This window comes from Acartia tonsa, chromosome 7 (genome assembly GCF_053477335.1).
Source record: "Acartia tonsa isolate MP-2025a chromosome 7, ASM5347733v1, whole genome shotgun sequence".
Taxonomy (NCBI): Eukaryota; Metazoa; Arthropoda; class Copepoda; order Calanoida; family Acartiidae; genus Acartia; species Acartia tonsa.
In genome coordinates, this window is record NC_137266.1 from 20,762,005 (window position 1) to 20,779,066 (window position 17,062).

General features: G+C 33.4%; 2 protein-coding genes across 5 annotated transcripts in view; one reads left to right on the forward strand and one right to left on the reverse strand.

Annotated features, from left to right (window-relative positions):
• LOC145323998 (EH domain-containing protein 1-like) overlaps window positions 1–17,062 on the reverse strand; it is a 303,862-nt gene that overhangs the window by 131,799 nt on the left and 155,001 nt on the right. The window lies entirely within an intron of this gene.
• On the forward strand, window positions 5,868–11,211 carry LOC145324444 (uncharacterized). Its single transcript, XM_080167031.1, has 7 exons — window positions 5,868–5,952; window positions 7,518–7,592; window positions 8,082–8,126; window positions 8,602–8,662; window positions 8,978–9,042; window positions 9,924–9,974; window positions 10,436–11,211. The coding sequence occupies exons 1-7, from the start codon at window positions 5,868–5,870 to the stop codon at window positions 10,582–10,584; spliced, it is 531 nt and encodes a 176-aa protein (XP_080023157.1). The 3' UTR covers window positions 10,585–11,211.

Below are 17,062 nucleotides of genomic sequence, written 5' to 3' on the forward strand. Positions count from 1 at the left end.
AAAAAGCTCAGAGTTCCATTCCTTGGATTGCTCTATGATGATTCTTAGAGAGGTTATCTGATCAATAGTGGAACGGTTTGGTCTAAATCCAGCCTGATTAGGTCTTAGCTTTTCATTAACCTTCTTCTTTATTCTATTAAGAAGAATCTTACTAAGGATACGGCCAGGTACTGAAAGAAGCATTATCCCTCTGTAGTTTCCACATTGGGTCAAGTCTCCTTTTTTGGCCAGTATTGAGATATGTCCATTTTTCCAGTCCTCTGGGCATAACTCATCATTCCATATCTTAGTGATCAAAGGTAGGAATGCCTCAGCAGATGTGTCTAGGTCTGCTTTCATGACCTCAGCTGGGATGTTATCAGGTCCTGCGGCCTTGTTATTTTTCAAACTTTTAATGGCCTCTTTGATTTCCAATAGATTTGGCGCTCGACAGTCAATGTCAAGTGCATCTGAGGGTGGAATCTCAGTTTCTTCCTCTGGAACTGGAAGATTCAGCAGTTCAGTGAAATGTTCTGCCCATCTATTTAGAATATCCTCATCAGTTTTAAGGAGTGAACCATCCTTATCCCTGATGTGTGATCCTGATTTGTGTACTTTGCCTGCAATGCTCTTAGTAATCTCATAGACATCTTTCATTCTATTTTGATTAGCAGCATTTTCTGCTTGCAAGGCAAGGTTTTCCAAGTGTTCTTTTTTGTCAATTCTGACACTTTTTTGGATTTCCCTGCTGAGCCTCTTATACAGGTCTTTATCTTCTGGAGAGTTTCTAGAGAGTGTCTTTTGTCTTACCTCTCTTCTTTGATCCATGAGATCAATGGATCTTTGAGTGATCCACGGCTTTTGGTTAGCCTTTTTGAAACCTAATTTTTCTTGGCTGGTATCATTATAAACTTTTTTGATACCTTGCCAAATATCTTCCACTCCATCTTCCTCTTGAAGAGTCAGCAACTCAAATCTATTCTTTAGAGTGAGCTTAAACTCTTGCAACTTTTCAGAGTTTTGGAGGGTTGTTAAATTATATTTCTTCCTGGGGTTAGGCTTTGTGTCCTGCTTTTTAAATCTAAGCCGAACTTTAGAAGATAGAAGATAATGGTCTGAATTAACATCAGGTCCTCTTTCAACCCTGACATCAAGGAGAGAACCTTTAAAGCGTCTAGATATACATATGTGGTCTATCTGGTTAAAGGTTCTTTGATCTGGTGATCTCCAGGTGGCAGTATGAATCTTTTTGTGTTTAAAGATGGTTCCACCAATGACAAGTTTGTTTTCAGTACAAAAACTTACAAGTCTATCACCATTGTCATTTTCCTTGCCATTACTTAAGCCTAGGCCATATCTGCCCATAACTTCTTCTAAATTCTCATTATTACTCCCCACTTGAGCATTGAAATCTCCTAGGAGCATGGTCAGATCCTTTTCTTTATGACCATTTTTAAATACAGAGTCAAGCTGGTCATAAAATTCGTTTTTGACCTCTGTATTTGCTTGTTCTGTAGGAGCATATGCTACTATAATTCTCAGTTTGATGTTTTTAACTGAGGATTTGAAATAAGCCTCCATAATTCTAGGACCATGGGGTTGCCAACTGATCATGGCCTGCTCTGCTTGCTTGGTCAGCATAAGAGCCACCCCTTGATTATGGCCTAGATCCTCATTCATATGACCTGAGTATAGTATTTTCAAGCCAGAATGATGTTTAAACTCTCCATTGTTTATCCACCTTGATTCGGTGATAGCCAGGATGTCAACCTTGGCTTTTAGCATTTCTCGGCAAATGTTTTCTGTCTGGCCTGACTGAAACATTGTCCGAACATTCCAGGTGCAAATTTTTGCTGGTCTGCGGGAATTCAGAATCATCCGCCTGACTGGTCCATTTGCGGTTTCCCAGCCAAACATCATATTGTTGTTTCCAACCTCTACTTCGTTCCCGAGCCCAAAGTTAAATTGGTCATTACTTTGTGCGGGTTGAACATAAGCAGGTTTTTTCTAGGGAGGGATTGTTAGCCCCACCCAAACCCCCTGAACTGGGGGAAGTGACCAGAGTTCAGTCTGGCATCTACCCTAGGACCTTTCCAGCACAGTAGGACTCTTCTGGTGTAGCTCCTAGGATCATTGATGCACGGTGCAGGATGGACGGCGTGCACGTAACTGGTCTCCCATCCACCACACCACCATAATCTTCCGGAGGATCAAGATCAGGGTAGTGCTAATTTGCATCTTCAGTGAAGGTATTTGGCCAACCACCTGCAGCTATCCTCCTGTGGCAGCTGTGCTGATCTGTGATTGGCAGGGGAGCATCTCATGAACAGGGCATGGGCCAGGTGTGTAACATCACTGTGAGCTTGGCCAGGGTTAATGGGAGTCTAAGGGCCCCATTAGGTCTCAACATGCCCAATCCTAGGGTGCAGGTGAACAACACCCCAGTAAACATGTGGTGCAGACCTCAAAGGTGCTCCACTGGGGCCTGTGGGTGAATGATCAGGTTTCTGGTTAGGATAGGCCTTGCTGTCTATCTGTCAGTGGTAAAAATACTGACCTCATGCTGTAATACACAGCTATTCCACGTTGGTTAGTTTTGGGAATGGGTTCGAATCCCTTTTTGTGTTAACACGTGAAGGCACTCTCTGTTAGGAACTCCAGGCAGTTAGTTTGGCCACAGGAGCAAAGATACTCTGTTTTGGGGCTGTCTCACTAAAATTATACTAAAAACTTGAAAGAAGATTTAAGTTTGTATTTAGATATTTAGTGTAATTTTACTTAAAATCTTAAAATGTCGATATCTGGCAAGAAGGAACGGCTAGGATTTTGTTCTCAACTGATTCTAACTACCACTAGGTCCTATTTGGACGCCCAATTGTCCGAATGTTTGGAAAATTTTGTTAATCTAAAGTTCGGTTAAGGAGGGGTGTGTACTGTATACAGGTATACAGTTATTTTTAGTTTAGTATGTTGCTATAAGCGGCATTTTACATACATTGTGATACATTTAGAGAATATGTCCATTGAGAGAACATGTCTCTCCATGCAAGCATTAAAATAATTAAAAATGTGACACTTTGTGCGTGACTAAATTAAAAATATTTCAAAATGAAACCAATTTTTTTGTTAAAAAATATAGTAAGTATCTCCTCTTACTCAAATGATGTTATCACTGACAAGGAAAAACCAAATGATGGGAACGATTGTACAAACTTTATATCTAAAGTTGATGAAATAGCAACCAAACAAAAAAATAAACTTTTCAAAATCCGAAGAATCCCCAAAAAGAAGGTCAAAATTTATAAGGATGAACATCAATTGTCTGCAGGTCAAGTCTTGATTAGAATCTCCTAACTTAAACATCAAAAGAGAAGTTTCAGAAAGGATTACTACATCCTCAAGAAACGACAAAAGCTGTTGCATGCTGCAGCAAGGGCTGCAGATACCATTATAGCTGAGGTTCTGCAAAGCAACATCTACTATGATGCTGAATCAACAAAAATAAGACTAAAATACAGATGGAAAGTGGGTACTTGTAATTATTCTTACTCACAGTGGATACACACAGAATATGAAGATATTTATTCAAAGTACATTCCTATGTAAAAATGTTTAATTTTTCTTTATTTTCATGTATAATAATTCATTTAAATAATGAAATAACAACTTATTTCTTACTTACGCAACAAGAATTTGTTTAATAAGCATAGCAAATCTTTTTTCATGTAGATTTAAAATAAATATTCATACATAGACTTGCATAGTTTAATAATTAACTTTCTTAACCTTAAAAATAGTTATTTAAAAAGATTTGACGCAGTAAGTTGTAAGTTTTCAAAGCAGCATCCATATAATCTTTACTAGAGCATCTTCGCATTTTTATAAAATTTTTTTTTTAAGAAATAAAATGTTAAAGTGACGTTTTCATTCCTTTATGATAAACTAGAAGCTACGCCCCTAGACACTTCTTAAGGAACTTGGGGGAGGGAATTAACCAACCCCCCCCCTCCTACTTTCAAATTTAGTTTTAAAAAAGAAAAAAAAGTGAAATATCTTTATGGGAGGTTGGTGGTACCCTCCATCAAAATAGTTATAAATCTTCCCAGAACCTATAAGAAGCTAAATTGTAAAGAAGAAATATAGCATAGGGTTTTTAAAACTAATCATTTTTGTAATAAGTTGTACTAAAACAGTAGCTTTTAGTCTTATTAGAATACAAATGACGAAAAACTGCAACAAATCTACGTTTAAAGACATAAAACAGTAAAAAAGTATTTAAATAAAGTTCATGTCTCAACAGTTGCCAATAAAGAAAGAAATATCTAAATAAAAAAATATAAATGTAGGTTAAAACCAGCTTACACCAAAAACGAAATTAATTTGGGAAAAAATCATGAAACCAATACGTGTTTTTCAGCTGTTGTTTGGGGGCAACACATCTTAAAATTGACGACCTCTCCATTTGCCCCCCAATTATTATTTAAGATTTATTTCCCTTGTTGGTTATACCTTATTCATGGGTTAAAACGTGTTCTACTATTTGACACATGTTCAATAACTTTCCAAAAAAATATACTTAATACAAAAAATAATATTGCATCAAATTAACTACATATATTGTTTATAAATGTATCAGAAATAAAGGCTAAGGTAAATCTTTAATTTTTTACTTTAATAATTTTGCAGTATGAATTAGCTTTCCTCAAAGATTGTAATTTTACAGAAAAATATTTTAATCCTTTTTTTCTTCATACATTTATCCCTGGTGATTTATATTTTATTTCATTGTTTTAAAACCTAGCAGAAAAACGCTGTAATATTTTTCTTTATAACTGACATAAGACTTTCCTAATTGGTGAAGAAAAGATGAAAAGAAAAGTGCAATTAATATCGAAGCTCTGAAATGGAAGGACAAATGAACATTAACATTTTTGATATAAACACACTGAATAAACAAAATATTAATTAAATACAGTTGTAAGTAAATTTGTTGCAAAACTGCTTAAATACATGAAACTGTTTAAGGACATACTTTTACTTTTAGGACTTATTTATAGAGATTTTTGGCACCCCCCAATTTTTTTTCATTTTACCCCCCCCCCTTATTTAAAATTCCCCCCCCCCCCCAAAAAAAAATCTATAGAGTTGCTGCGCTTTCGTCGTACCTGTTAACGAAAAGAGCTAAACGTTACGGATGGACGGAAACTAATTTCAGAAAAGCTTCGTTTTTTAAAATTTTAAGATAGAAAAACATTTATTTCTTTTCAGAATTTAAAATGATAGATAAACTAACAGAATTGGCTGTTTCAGCCCGTCAATTTTACCAGGAATTGTGTTCATACATTTTTTTTATAGTAAATATTATCATAGCCTAAGATTTTTGTTAATACCTTGCTAATGAAGTTCTTCTTTTTAGGGAAACTTCACGAAGGTCCCAGAATGGTTTTAGGCTAATCTATTTTGAGATTTAAATTTTAGGATGGTTTTAAGCTATTTTCGCTTTTCTAACGCTCTGCATATAAGAACCCTTAGTTGCAAGGGGTGCATAAGCTTTTTAAAAAGAAAAAAGAGATATTCCAGACAATTGTAAAAAAATAAGGAATTTCTAATGTAGCTGTGTTTATATGCCCTATGAAAATGGGGATAGATGTCACCGCTTTTGGCCTACCTATTCTATTGACGTCATAGTTGATGGAAAGAGAAAGGGAATTGGGAAAGAAACCCTCTAGAAAAGAGATGGGGTAAAGGGTATTTCCTAGCTTCAATAGAATGGATAGGCCAAAAGCAGTGACATCTATCCACATTTTGCTAGGGCACTATAAACAGCTAAAATTCTAATATACTATGATGTTAAAGTTGTAAAAATGGACATATTATTATGATCACATATGACATCCCAGGACAGCTATGGCGGGTACGTTGAGTGTTGTGAAGAAGTTGTTGATCCACTCATTCTATTTGGTGTCATTGCAGGTACATAGATAGATAGATATGGTAGGTAGGTAGATAGATAGTTAGAGAGATAGATAGGTAGATAGATAGATAGATAGGTAGGTAGGTAGGCAGGTAGGTAGGTAGATAGATAGATAGATAGATAGATAGATAGATGGATAGGTAGATAGCTAGGTAGGTAGGTAGGTAGATAGAGAGATAGATAGATAAATAGACAGATATTTGGATAGATAGTTATATAGATAGATAGACATATAGATAGATAGATAGATAGATAGATAGATAGATAGATAGATAGATAGATAGATAGATAGATAGATAGATAGATAGATAGATAGATAGATAGATAGATAGATAGATAGATAGATAGATAGATAGATAGATAGATAGATAGATAGATAGATAGATAGATAGATAGATAAATAGACAGATATTTGGATAGATAGTTATATAGATAGATAGACAGATAGATAGATAGTTATATAGATAGATAGACAGATAGATAGATAGTTATATAGATATATAGAAATATATATATAATTAGTAAGATAGATGATAGATAGAAAATAACTTTTATAAGAGACTTCAACGGTCAAATAGACAAACGTCTTAATACTCGAAAATGATATTCAACTATTTTCAAATGAATAGAAATTACTGACTGACAGACCAAACTATTAGAACTGAGCTCCGCACCTTGATAAATCAACAAGGATAGCAACATTTTTAAAGTAGAGCGCAATAATAGAAATAAAAAAAAATTAGAGCTAAAATTTAGGATAATAATAAGTTGTGTAATATTACAAAATTATTCAAATTAATCTTGACATACTTTCTTTTTATTATGCCTAATAGTGCAAGGAATAACCATTTTAAAAAATAAGTTTATGTCAGCTAGTTATTTCATATTTACAGTATTTCAAGTATCTGTTAAGTTATTTAGTGTCCTAGATAATCACTAAAAATGTAGAAAAAAGGTTTTAAAGGTTTGATAGGTTAATCTAATTTATTTTTTAAAAAAATTTTTGGGGTATAAAATGAGGGGTTTAAAAGTTTGAGGGGGGGGGGGGTAAACAATCCCAAATTCCAACCCTTTCAATTCAATAATTAGAGTTGGTCCGTACGTCCGTACATAACGGATAGCTTTTTTCGTTAATTTAAGCATGTTGGAATTGTTCTATCAATTTCGAACTTTGAATGAGGATTCCTATAGTAGTTAGGTACGACTTAGAAAGCCATTCTATAATCGTACCAGAATGTCCCTACGTCCATTTTAAACATGTTTTAACATTTTTAAAAACTTTTAAAGAATTTTTTTATGTGATATAATCATCTGATGATCTGATTTTACAATAAGCTACAATATTATAAGCGAAGCATTTCTATAATCAAGTAATAAAATGTCCTTAAACAGAATTCTGTACCTAGGAAATTTTGCAACGTATAATTTTGTCAAAACTTAAATATTCATATTTTTTATATTCAGTTATGCCAATCTACAAGAGGTAATGTTCGTCTGTCATACCATTTTATAGCTCCGCCCTTATGGATGCTGTCATCCTTGTTTAAAATTTAATCTTATTAAGGTATTGCTGGTCTGACCTACTTTTTAAGAGCACAAATTATCAGATTTATTACCGGAAGAAGATCATTTGATTCAGGTTAGATAGATAGATAGATAAAGAGTTGGCTACTCCATAACTACAATTTGTCCGTCTATCTGTCCATCCACTCATTTTTGAAAAGGTTTAAAATACAAAAGTGTGTACAGACTTTGAGCTTTGAGGAGGTGGAACATGGGGGGGGGGGGCGTGAATTTTAAATTTAAGGGGAAGGTGTTGAATAGTGAAATTTGATTGGTTGATTCATTTATTTAAGTGTTCAAACGTTACAACCATTAATTTTAATCTATAAACTGTGTAATTTTGTTGAGGATGTACATCAATTTATCGGCCATTGTCTTATCCCTTTAGGTTCCTGGTATAAAAAAAGATTGGAAGGCTCTGTAAATGGGGAACAACCTTTCCCTCATTTCAAAGTAGCATATTTTGAGAATACAACTCCAAAATTTTCTGAAAAACATACCAGATAACCCCCAACCCAAAAAAGGACGTCTTTGTATGGCTGAAATTGAAATTTAAATATTTTAGGAGCTGAAGATGAATTTCTAGAAAAATTACACAATGCTCAAATAGGTGAGCTATCAAAATTTATAAGTAAAGATTTTTAAAGTGCCTATAAAAAAAGACGTCATACTGGCCTAACAGTTGTCAATTAAAATGTATACTGGCCTGCCATTGGTAATTTAGTGTGTGTATTGGTTTATCGTTGGTCATTTTATATTGTATGCCGTCAATTTTTTAGGCACTACAAAGAACTTCTTTGTGAGTTTGTCATCATAATCATCTCTCACGTTCAAGAACATACATACGGACATTATCTACAAATTATTATAGAGTTGTTCCGCTACCAGAGTATAAATTTCTGATTTTTTTCCCAGTATGGCTTTGAAACCGTTTAATATCCTCTGGATTAGAACCGATTCTCAGGCATACTGAAAAATCATGTATAGCATCGTATTACAAACAAGTTTCCACAATTACTTAAAGAAAAAATATTAAAATAAGATAAAAAAAGAAAAGAATACGATGTAATAAATAACTGTTTCAGTTATGGAATCTTTGGCTTCATTCGCTGGTTTGTTACAGACAGATGAAGAGATAAAAGAAAGGTAGCCTTTAAAATTTAGACCTTAGACATTTATATTTTTTTTATGGAGGAGAGGGGGGGGGCAGATATGTAATTCAGCTCTGAGAAACTTGTATCTGGCTAAAATAACGATCTTTACTCCCTTTACCCCATCCCCATGACTATATAGGTCCAAACACTAAGAAACAATGGCTACACAAACAAACAAACCCCATTCCCTCCCCTCCTACTGGATGAACGAACTGACCAATAAATCAGGTCCCTGTTGGCAACATAAATTGATGACAATTTTTCTCCTGTCATAATATCCACGTATATAATATATTCATTGTTTAAGAGAGTTGGACGAGTCTTTGAATGAAATTGATGATAACAGCTCTATGAAATGCTATGTTTCTACAGGTATATATTAATAGGATAACAATTTAAGTAAAAGAAAAGAAAGGGCACGAGCTATATAGAACTCTATACTTATACACTTATTGGATAATGTACCATATAAGCAATTAGACAGATTAACACAAGTATAAAGATCCATGGCTCGGCAGATGCACATGTTTATTGAAGTTTGCTTTTCTTAAATGGATCAACTTCAGTAAAAATCTAACAAAATTAAAGATTTAGATTTTAATAAAAAATAGTATTACTGAAATTCAAGATTAATAAGCTAAATAACACATAATGAGTTCATAAGACAAGATAAAAACAAGTAGTCTGGGTGCCGAGCCCTGCAGATGATATAAAATAGTTTTTCTACAATGCAGAAATGCACAAAAATCAATCAAAGTGAAATGTGTTTTAATTTGCTGACAAGACAGGATTGAAGAAAGATGATTAGATACTTAATGAGTTATATGATGGATAATAATTTATCAACTTACCATTTGATGTGCTTTGCTTAGGCTAATTTAGCAGTAAATAAACAAGGATGACAACATCCATAAAAGCGAAGCTCTGAAACGGTAGGACAAACGAACATTAACTCTTGTAGAGTGTCAGAACTGAATTATCAGAATATTGTATAAAAATCGAAACAAAATTGTAAGTAAATTTGTTGATTTTTTTAAATTTAAAAAATAAAAAGTAAAAAAGAGTTTTTTTCTAGGGTTTATTTTTCTTGGGAGGGTGGTGTTACCCTCCCCCAAAATAGTTATTAACCTTTCCTAGACCTATGTGAAGCTACGCTGTAAAGGAAAACCATATCGTAAAGTGTTTTGCGACATCCTTCGATACACACAGACGGACATACATCATATTATTTTAAGGATATACTTTTTTATTAGGTTTATGTTTGTTTGAGTCACTGCAGGTCAGCTTGAAGAGCAAAAGTTCAGGTAAATTAATCTACCAATAGCAAGTTACCCTATCGTTTTATAGTAATTCAGCAGTTACAGGCTCCGATGGCTTATTTAGTAGGATAAATCTATATATCATTACTTGGATGTTACACTAGATTTGTATTTACTCTGATAAAGTCATACTCGCAGCTGGCTAAGCTAGTGATCCACCCACTTAAAAAAAATCCAGTTACTTTAAAATTAATAAAACTAGGGATCTTATAGGATAAGACAATGGATGATACATTGATGTACGTGCATGCTGAATGAGGAATAAAATTTTTCTTGTTTTAAATTAAAACTATCAGTGGATAATTTTTGGCATTGCTTAATTAATCCAACCAATAGAGAGTTGATTAATTCCAATGACCCCTCCAAACAAATCCATCAATAGGGCAATTCAACGAGGCGTTCTATAGGGCCTAACTTTCCCAACTCACACAAAATTATATTTTCAGAAACAGACTTGCTATGGACGACCCTAGAGGGTGCCGTGGAGTATGTAGTGACAAGGGACATCTCCACCACCTGGCCCAAGCTCAAGAAGTACGAGGCCGTGGGCTCCATAGCCGCCTGTGTCAACAACCACTACAAGTGTGATGCTTAGTTAATTTTTCGCACCAAAAGTTCACATTTCGAGCGCTGTTTTGAATCTCGGCCAGAGTTATGAAATTTTCACGCCAATTTATAAATAATATTTTTGCGTAAATTTTTGCTTTGTTCAAAAGCACAACCACTGAAATAGTCTTCCAGTTTAAAAAATAATTTTTTTTTATAACTAATCCTAATAAAATTAGTAACCATTTACACCAAAAAATCAAAACTGGTAATGTGATATGTTTATAGTATTTTTCTTTCATGTCACCAGTGCAATATATATTAATTTTAGCAATTTTGCAGATACCATTTTTTCTCTAGTAAGGCTGCGAAACCGATTAATGTTTAGAACCGGTTCTGGGCCATACTGAAAAATCATGTATCATATCGTATTTTACTTTCTGCGAAAAGATGTCTACAATAAAAAAAAACTATTATAGTGTAAATAACTATGATAGAATTTAAGCATTTATATTGTATATTTTAGTTTTCTAATTGCACTCATCTGTTTATAGTACAATCATTAATTATTTTATATAATAGAACAATCAATCAATTTTTAAAGCCAACTTATTTTTTTTATTTAATATAGAAACATTTTTGATTCTTCTTTTAATTTTAGTCTAAAACCAAACAACTTTTAAACACTGTGTTATTCAATTTAAATCTATTTATTTATTAATTTTGCTTAATACTTTATGAAATAAATTAATTGTCGTCTTAATTTTTTACTTTAAGACAGTTTATTTAAATCCTATTAAATAAAGTAGTAAGATTTTTTTGCTTAATCTCAAGTTTCAATAACAACTGAACTGATTGAGTTCTCATTTGTATGGAAGCTTCACATATGCCCCGAGCTGGTTTTAGTCTATTTTATTTTTATATATTGGAATGGTTATAGGCAATTTTATACCAATTTCTTACCCCTTTAAATACAGAGCCCCTAGATGCTTTGGGCGCAGTCGCTAGTTAAATCATAAAGTAGGAAAGACCTTTTCAACCACATGTCTTCTTAGTGTCGTACTACATATAGCCAGGGAGGAAAAGGGCATTGGGCTATTTATTACACCAGTCCCCAAAGTTTTATAATAACATTTTCTTATTCGTTGGCTCAACTAATTTGAGGACTTTTATTGAATTTTAATTGGTTGGTTGAATAATTTGAGTGTCTAAACGTTTTAACCACAAATTGTAATCTACAGAAGGGTTATTTTTGCATATCATCATCCGAAATGTATGCCAATTTATCGACCATTGTCTTGTCCCTTTAGATCCCTGACATAAAGGACTCCGCATATACTATTATTACTACACTAGCTCTATGTGCTTTATATGAAATGTATGTAGTAATATATATTGGCAAAAAAATATTATATTTTCACTTTCACAAAGTTGCGATGTCATCCTTCCCTTTAATAGATATGAGGAAATTTTTGTCAATGGACTCAATGATGGATTAAAAAAGGGATTTATGATTTTACTACATAATATTTTGTTGGGAATGTTGACAAAAAGTTTCTTGAATAAGAACCGAAAAAATCACATTTCCAAAAATGGCTTCGCTGCTAAAAATAGATTATCTATTTGACGGCTAGAGCTAGAACCCATTCAAAATCCAGTTAATATATGCTGGATTAGAACTGCTTCTCAGCAATACTGAAAAATTATGTATCCAAGACAATTTCCCACCAATATTATAATAAAAACCATATAGTTAATACAAAATTAATCTTATAATTTTTTATCTTAATATCCGCAGAAAGCGATAATTCTTGTGCAATTCAATGGAACATTTAAATTGTTACAATTTTTAAAGTGCCCTAGACGGACAGACAGACAGACAGTCAGATGGACTTATTTACGGACGGACAGACAGGCAGACAGACAAACAGACAGACATACAGACAGTCAGATGAACTTATTTACGGACGGACAGACAGACAGACAGACAGACAAACAGACAGACAGACAGACAGACAGACAGACAGATAGACAGACAGACAGATAGACAGACAGACAAACAGACAGACAGACAGTCAGATGGACTTATTTACGGACGGACAGACAGACAGTCTCCCTTCTAATTTGTATCCTATTATATAAAGTAGTAGCAAGGATCTCGCTTACCACTGAACTAATGTGGTTCTCATTTAGAGTGAAGCTTTTTAAAGGTCCAGTGAAGGTTTTTGATTATTTTGAGGAAGGGTATCTCCACCCTCCAAGGAGAAATCGCCCCTAGAAAAAATTACCCCCTTGATTTTTTAAAACTTAACTTAAAAATTGGTCGATCAACTAACCCCCAACATTAAGTTTGGTGCCCCTAGTGGCGACTAGGAGAGTATCTGCCAGTTATAGACAAAACATTATAAAGATCGAGAAAAATCCATACTGTACAAAATCGAACACTAAATTTGTTTCAACGGTAAATGTGTTGTGAAGTCTTGAACCGCGCGCCACTGTAGTGCAAAAACTATATTGTGATAAATTAAAATACTAGATTATAAAAATGATAAATTTCCTTTGCAAAGGATAATCTTTCATATCTATCTTTGTAGAAAAATGCGGCAGTTATAATTTGTATCTTCATCTAATAAGAGTGTGTTGGATTTATGTACGCGCTCAAAGACATTTCGGATTTCATGTTTATAAAGTGAACATCAATATATATGTGAAATGCTATATGAAAATTTATTTTAGAAAAAGTCCTAAATGTAAAGATGAATTAAATAACAAACCTGACCTAGGAAAACTCAGCCTAAAAGTTACTAGATCTGTGTCTGTCTGTCTGTACCAAAGAATCTTGCTAACCGCTGAATTGGTTCTTTTTAACAGTGAAGCCTCTCATAGTTCCAAGGAAGGTTTACAACTATTTTTGGGAAGAATTCCACCAACCACCCAACAGAAATCGCCCTTGAAAAATGACATCTGCCCAATTTTTTTAACTTTAATTTTTTTTACAATTGATAGTAGAGAATCCCCTCCCCTGCCTTCAAGTGTCCCTAGAGGCCTCTAGTATTATAGAAACTAGTATGTTTTTCTCATTAAACATTTAAAAAAGGTTTAGGCTATTTTATTTTAAGATCTAAGTTTTAGGGTGGTTTGGGGCTTACTTCTGCATCAACCCTTCCCCTGAAAATAAAGAGCCCATAGTTACTAGTTGAAATGAAAATAAAATATTTTCCTCTAAAGTCCAGAGGATTCAATTATTAACACTAGACTAAAATCACAAAAGGAAAAGTATAAAGCTTCCTAAAAAGGCCAATCATTAGGTTCATTGTTTTTTTAAAATCTTTAGGTCAAAACCCAAATCCTTAAAACTTTAATCATAGACTAGGAGGATGGAAAGGGGGTGGTGGATATCCTGTAAGTCCACCACCTACACCACACTAGATCCCCTAACTGTGGTATAGATACACCCTTAGGATACACACCACTAATGAAGCTACTTATCTAGTTTTTACCTCTACAATTGTTTGCTGTCTGATTAAATTACTTTATGTAAGTACTAGCGGCTACGCCCCTAGAAGCCTCTATTAGCACATTAAATGTTTGGTTTTTGTTGCGTTCAAGTTTCTACGATATGTTGCGTAAGAGTCTCTTTGTACGATACCTCGCAATGTTACGTAGGAGTCTCTATACTTAAAATAAAAATTTCGATTTATTATTATTTCTCTTTAGAGGGTGGTGGTACCCTCCCCCAAAATAGTTATAAACCTTCCCGGGACCTATGAGAGGCTACCCTGTTAAGGAGAACCCGATCGGTTCAGCGGTACAAACAAACACACAAACAGACATCCTGTTACTTTAGTATAAGGATTTTCAGGGAGTAAGGGAGGGGACAATGGATAGAATATTCAATTATTAGGGGGTCTCAAACCTTGGGGACCTCCTAAAGTGTTCGTGAAGGATTTGGGAAGATTTTGGGGACTTTGGGGACTAGCGCACATTTGCCGCTGAATTTGTTATGATTCTAGCAGACAAATATCAATAAACATAATTAGCACAATTTCTAGCAGACAAGAAAATAAAATTATTTTGGCTGGTTCTAGCAATATTTTTTTTCTCAAGAAACTATTATTTAATAGAGAGAAACTATATGTGATAGTTTTGTAGTAAACAATCTATAACCCTAATAGTCAAATTCATTTTTTCTTGAATTTTGGTAGTAGTTCAAAGGATGGGATTGAGCAAGTACTAAGGTCGATTAGTGATTAATTACAGAATATTTACTACATTGTGATGTACTGCTAACTAGGGTTGGGCCGGATACTTTTTTGGCCGGATACCGGATATCCGGCTGATTTCAAATGCCGGATATCCGGTAACCGGCCGGATATCCGGCCAACGCCGGATATCCTGCAAATATCCGGTTATCCGGCCAAATTACCGGATAACCGGCCAAATTACCAGATATTAAAGTAGTAAAAAAAAAATTTCTTCAGAAATCTTATATAAATTTACATAAAGTTAAACTTATTCAGAAAACATGTTCTTCTAGCTTCAATAATAAGAAAATTATAGCCATTTAAGATTTTAAAAAGCAGAGATTTTTGGTGTAAAGTATAAAAAATTATAGAGCCGGATATCCGGCCGGATAGTTTTAATATCCGGTATCCGGCCGGATATTGAAAATGGCCGGATATCCGGCCCAACCCTACTGCTAACCTAATTTTCAAGGAAATGCTTTTTTCCCTAGAACTAATTTTTTTCTAAATTAGATTACCATGAACATTTACTATTTTCTTCAAATTTTCTGGATAAATCTAGTTTTCATTGCCTTTTAGCGAAAACTCTTAAATTGAATTAATTGCCCATTGTCTCCTCCCTTATTTCCAAGTATTTCATAAGATGTTCAGAATGATTATCTAATTTTTGTGCATTTTCCAATAAAAAAAGACATATTTTTAGAAATTTACATCAAAACATCCCAAAACTCACACGCCTCAAAACATCCTCCTTAAGATTACACCCCTCTACACCCCCCCCTAGATTTTGGTTTATGGGTTATGTCAAAAATAGTAATGGGATGTCAAAATGTTAGCATACCTCCTTGGCAAAACCCTGTAAACGCCACTGAATTAGATAAAAGATGTTAAATATAAATTTTTTACACATTTTGAGTTTCAAAACTTGGAAAATTACAGATAATTTAAATGTCATAAATAAACCAAAATAAAGAATAGCTAAGCTTCCGGAATAGTTTATTTCTGCAAAATTGACGAAATTAAATAATTTTGCTTCAAATAATGACTTCAATTTACTTTCTCCAAAAATGTCATTAAACTTTTTTGTTAGAGTAAGATCAAGATCAGTGCTCATCCAAAATTGGTTAAAAGTCTTTGAATTAGCAAAATAAATCAATGACACATTTTTTTTCATTCAAAATCAAATTTATGACGTTATACAATTCTTAAGTATAAAAAATGTCAGTATGATTTCAAAAAAGCTTTTTAAAAACTTGCTATCGAAAAAATATGCATGATTATGCCATTTATGTCTACAACTGTATTCAAAATAGAATTAATTATGTGCAGTTTATAGCCAAAAAATTATCAAATGATTTTAAAAGGTCATTTACTTTGTATAACATGTGCTTTGACTTTTGTATGCTTTTGGTTGTTTGAAATTCACATCTATACTTTAATTTATTTTAAATTAGCCAAAAAATTTGCAACTTCTAAAAATTTTCTTTTGAAAAGTAAAAATCCCTGATAACTTATTTAAAGTTAAACATTAAAATACAGACAACTCCTACTCATTCAAGTAAAGTAGATTGTGTGTCTTGTATAATCATTTATAAGCTGCCGTATTGATCAGTCTTAGTAGGTTTAAACAGATTTTGACACCCCTTTACACCAAAATCGAGGGCGGGTGGAATTTCATTACCAGGAGGGTGGATGATACACCTCTCCTGACAATGTGTCTAACCTCGAACATAATTAATATACTCAATAAGCATTCACCGAAATCTTACACTCCTCTTTTTAGGAGATAAAGCCCATCTCTTGGTAAAATTTTTAAAGTAAATAAATTAGGGGAGATACCATTAATCTACGAGATAAATACCATGAAAAAAGTTTGAAAAACTAGAACAAATTGACATTTATGATGATTAAAATAACACTTCTAAATGTCAGGAAAAATATAGTTGATTTGCCAAAAGTTGCACAATTTTTAGTTGTACAAACATTGGACATTTATCCAATTTTCGAGGCGTGAAGCTTTAATTATGTAAAAGACACAATTTTAAAATATAAAATTTGAATTTTATGTAAAAGATACGAGAAACTGGGTAAATTAAGTAAAAAATATTTTTCTTTGAAAGTTTGATTCAATCTAACACAGTTCATGAAGTGAAGACAGACGACAAAGTAATTCATAAAAAAATAGCCTCTTATCTAAATAGCAGATGAAAAAAGATTTATTTCTCGTAGAAAATCAATGGTAAGGAGAATCTCCAACAAAAATTCAGCCGTCTTTCTAAAATT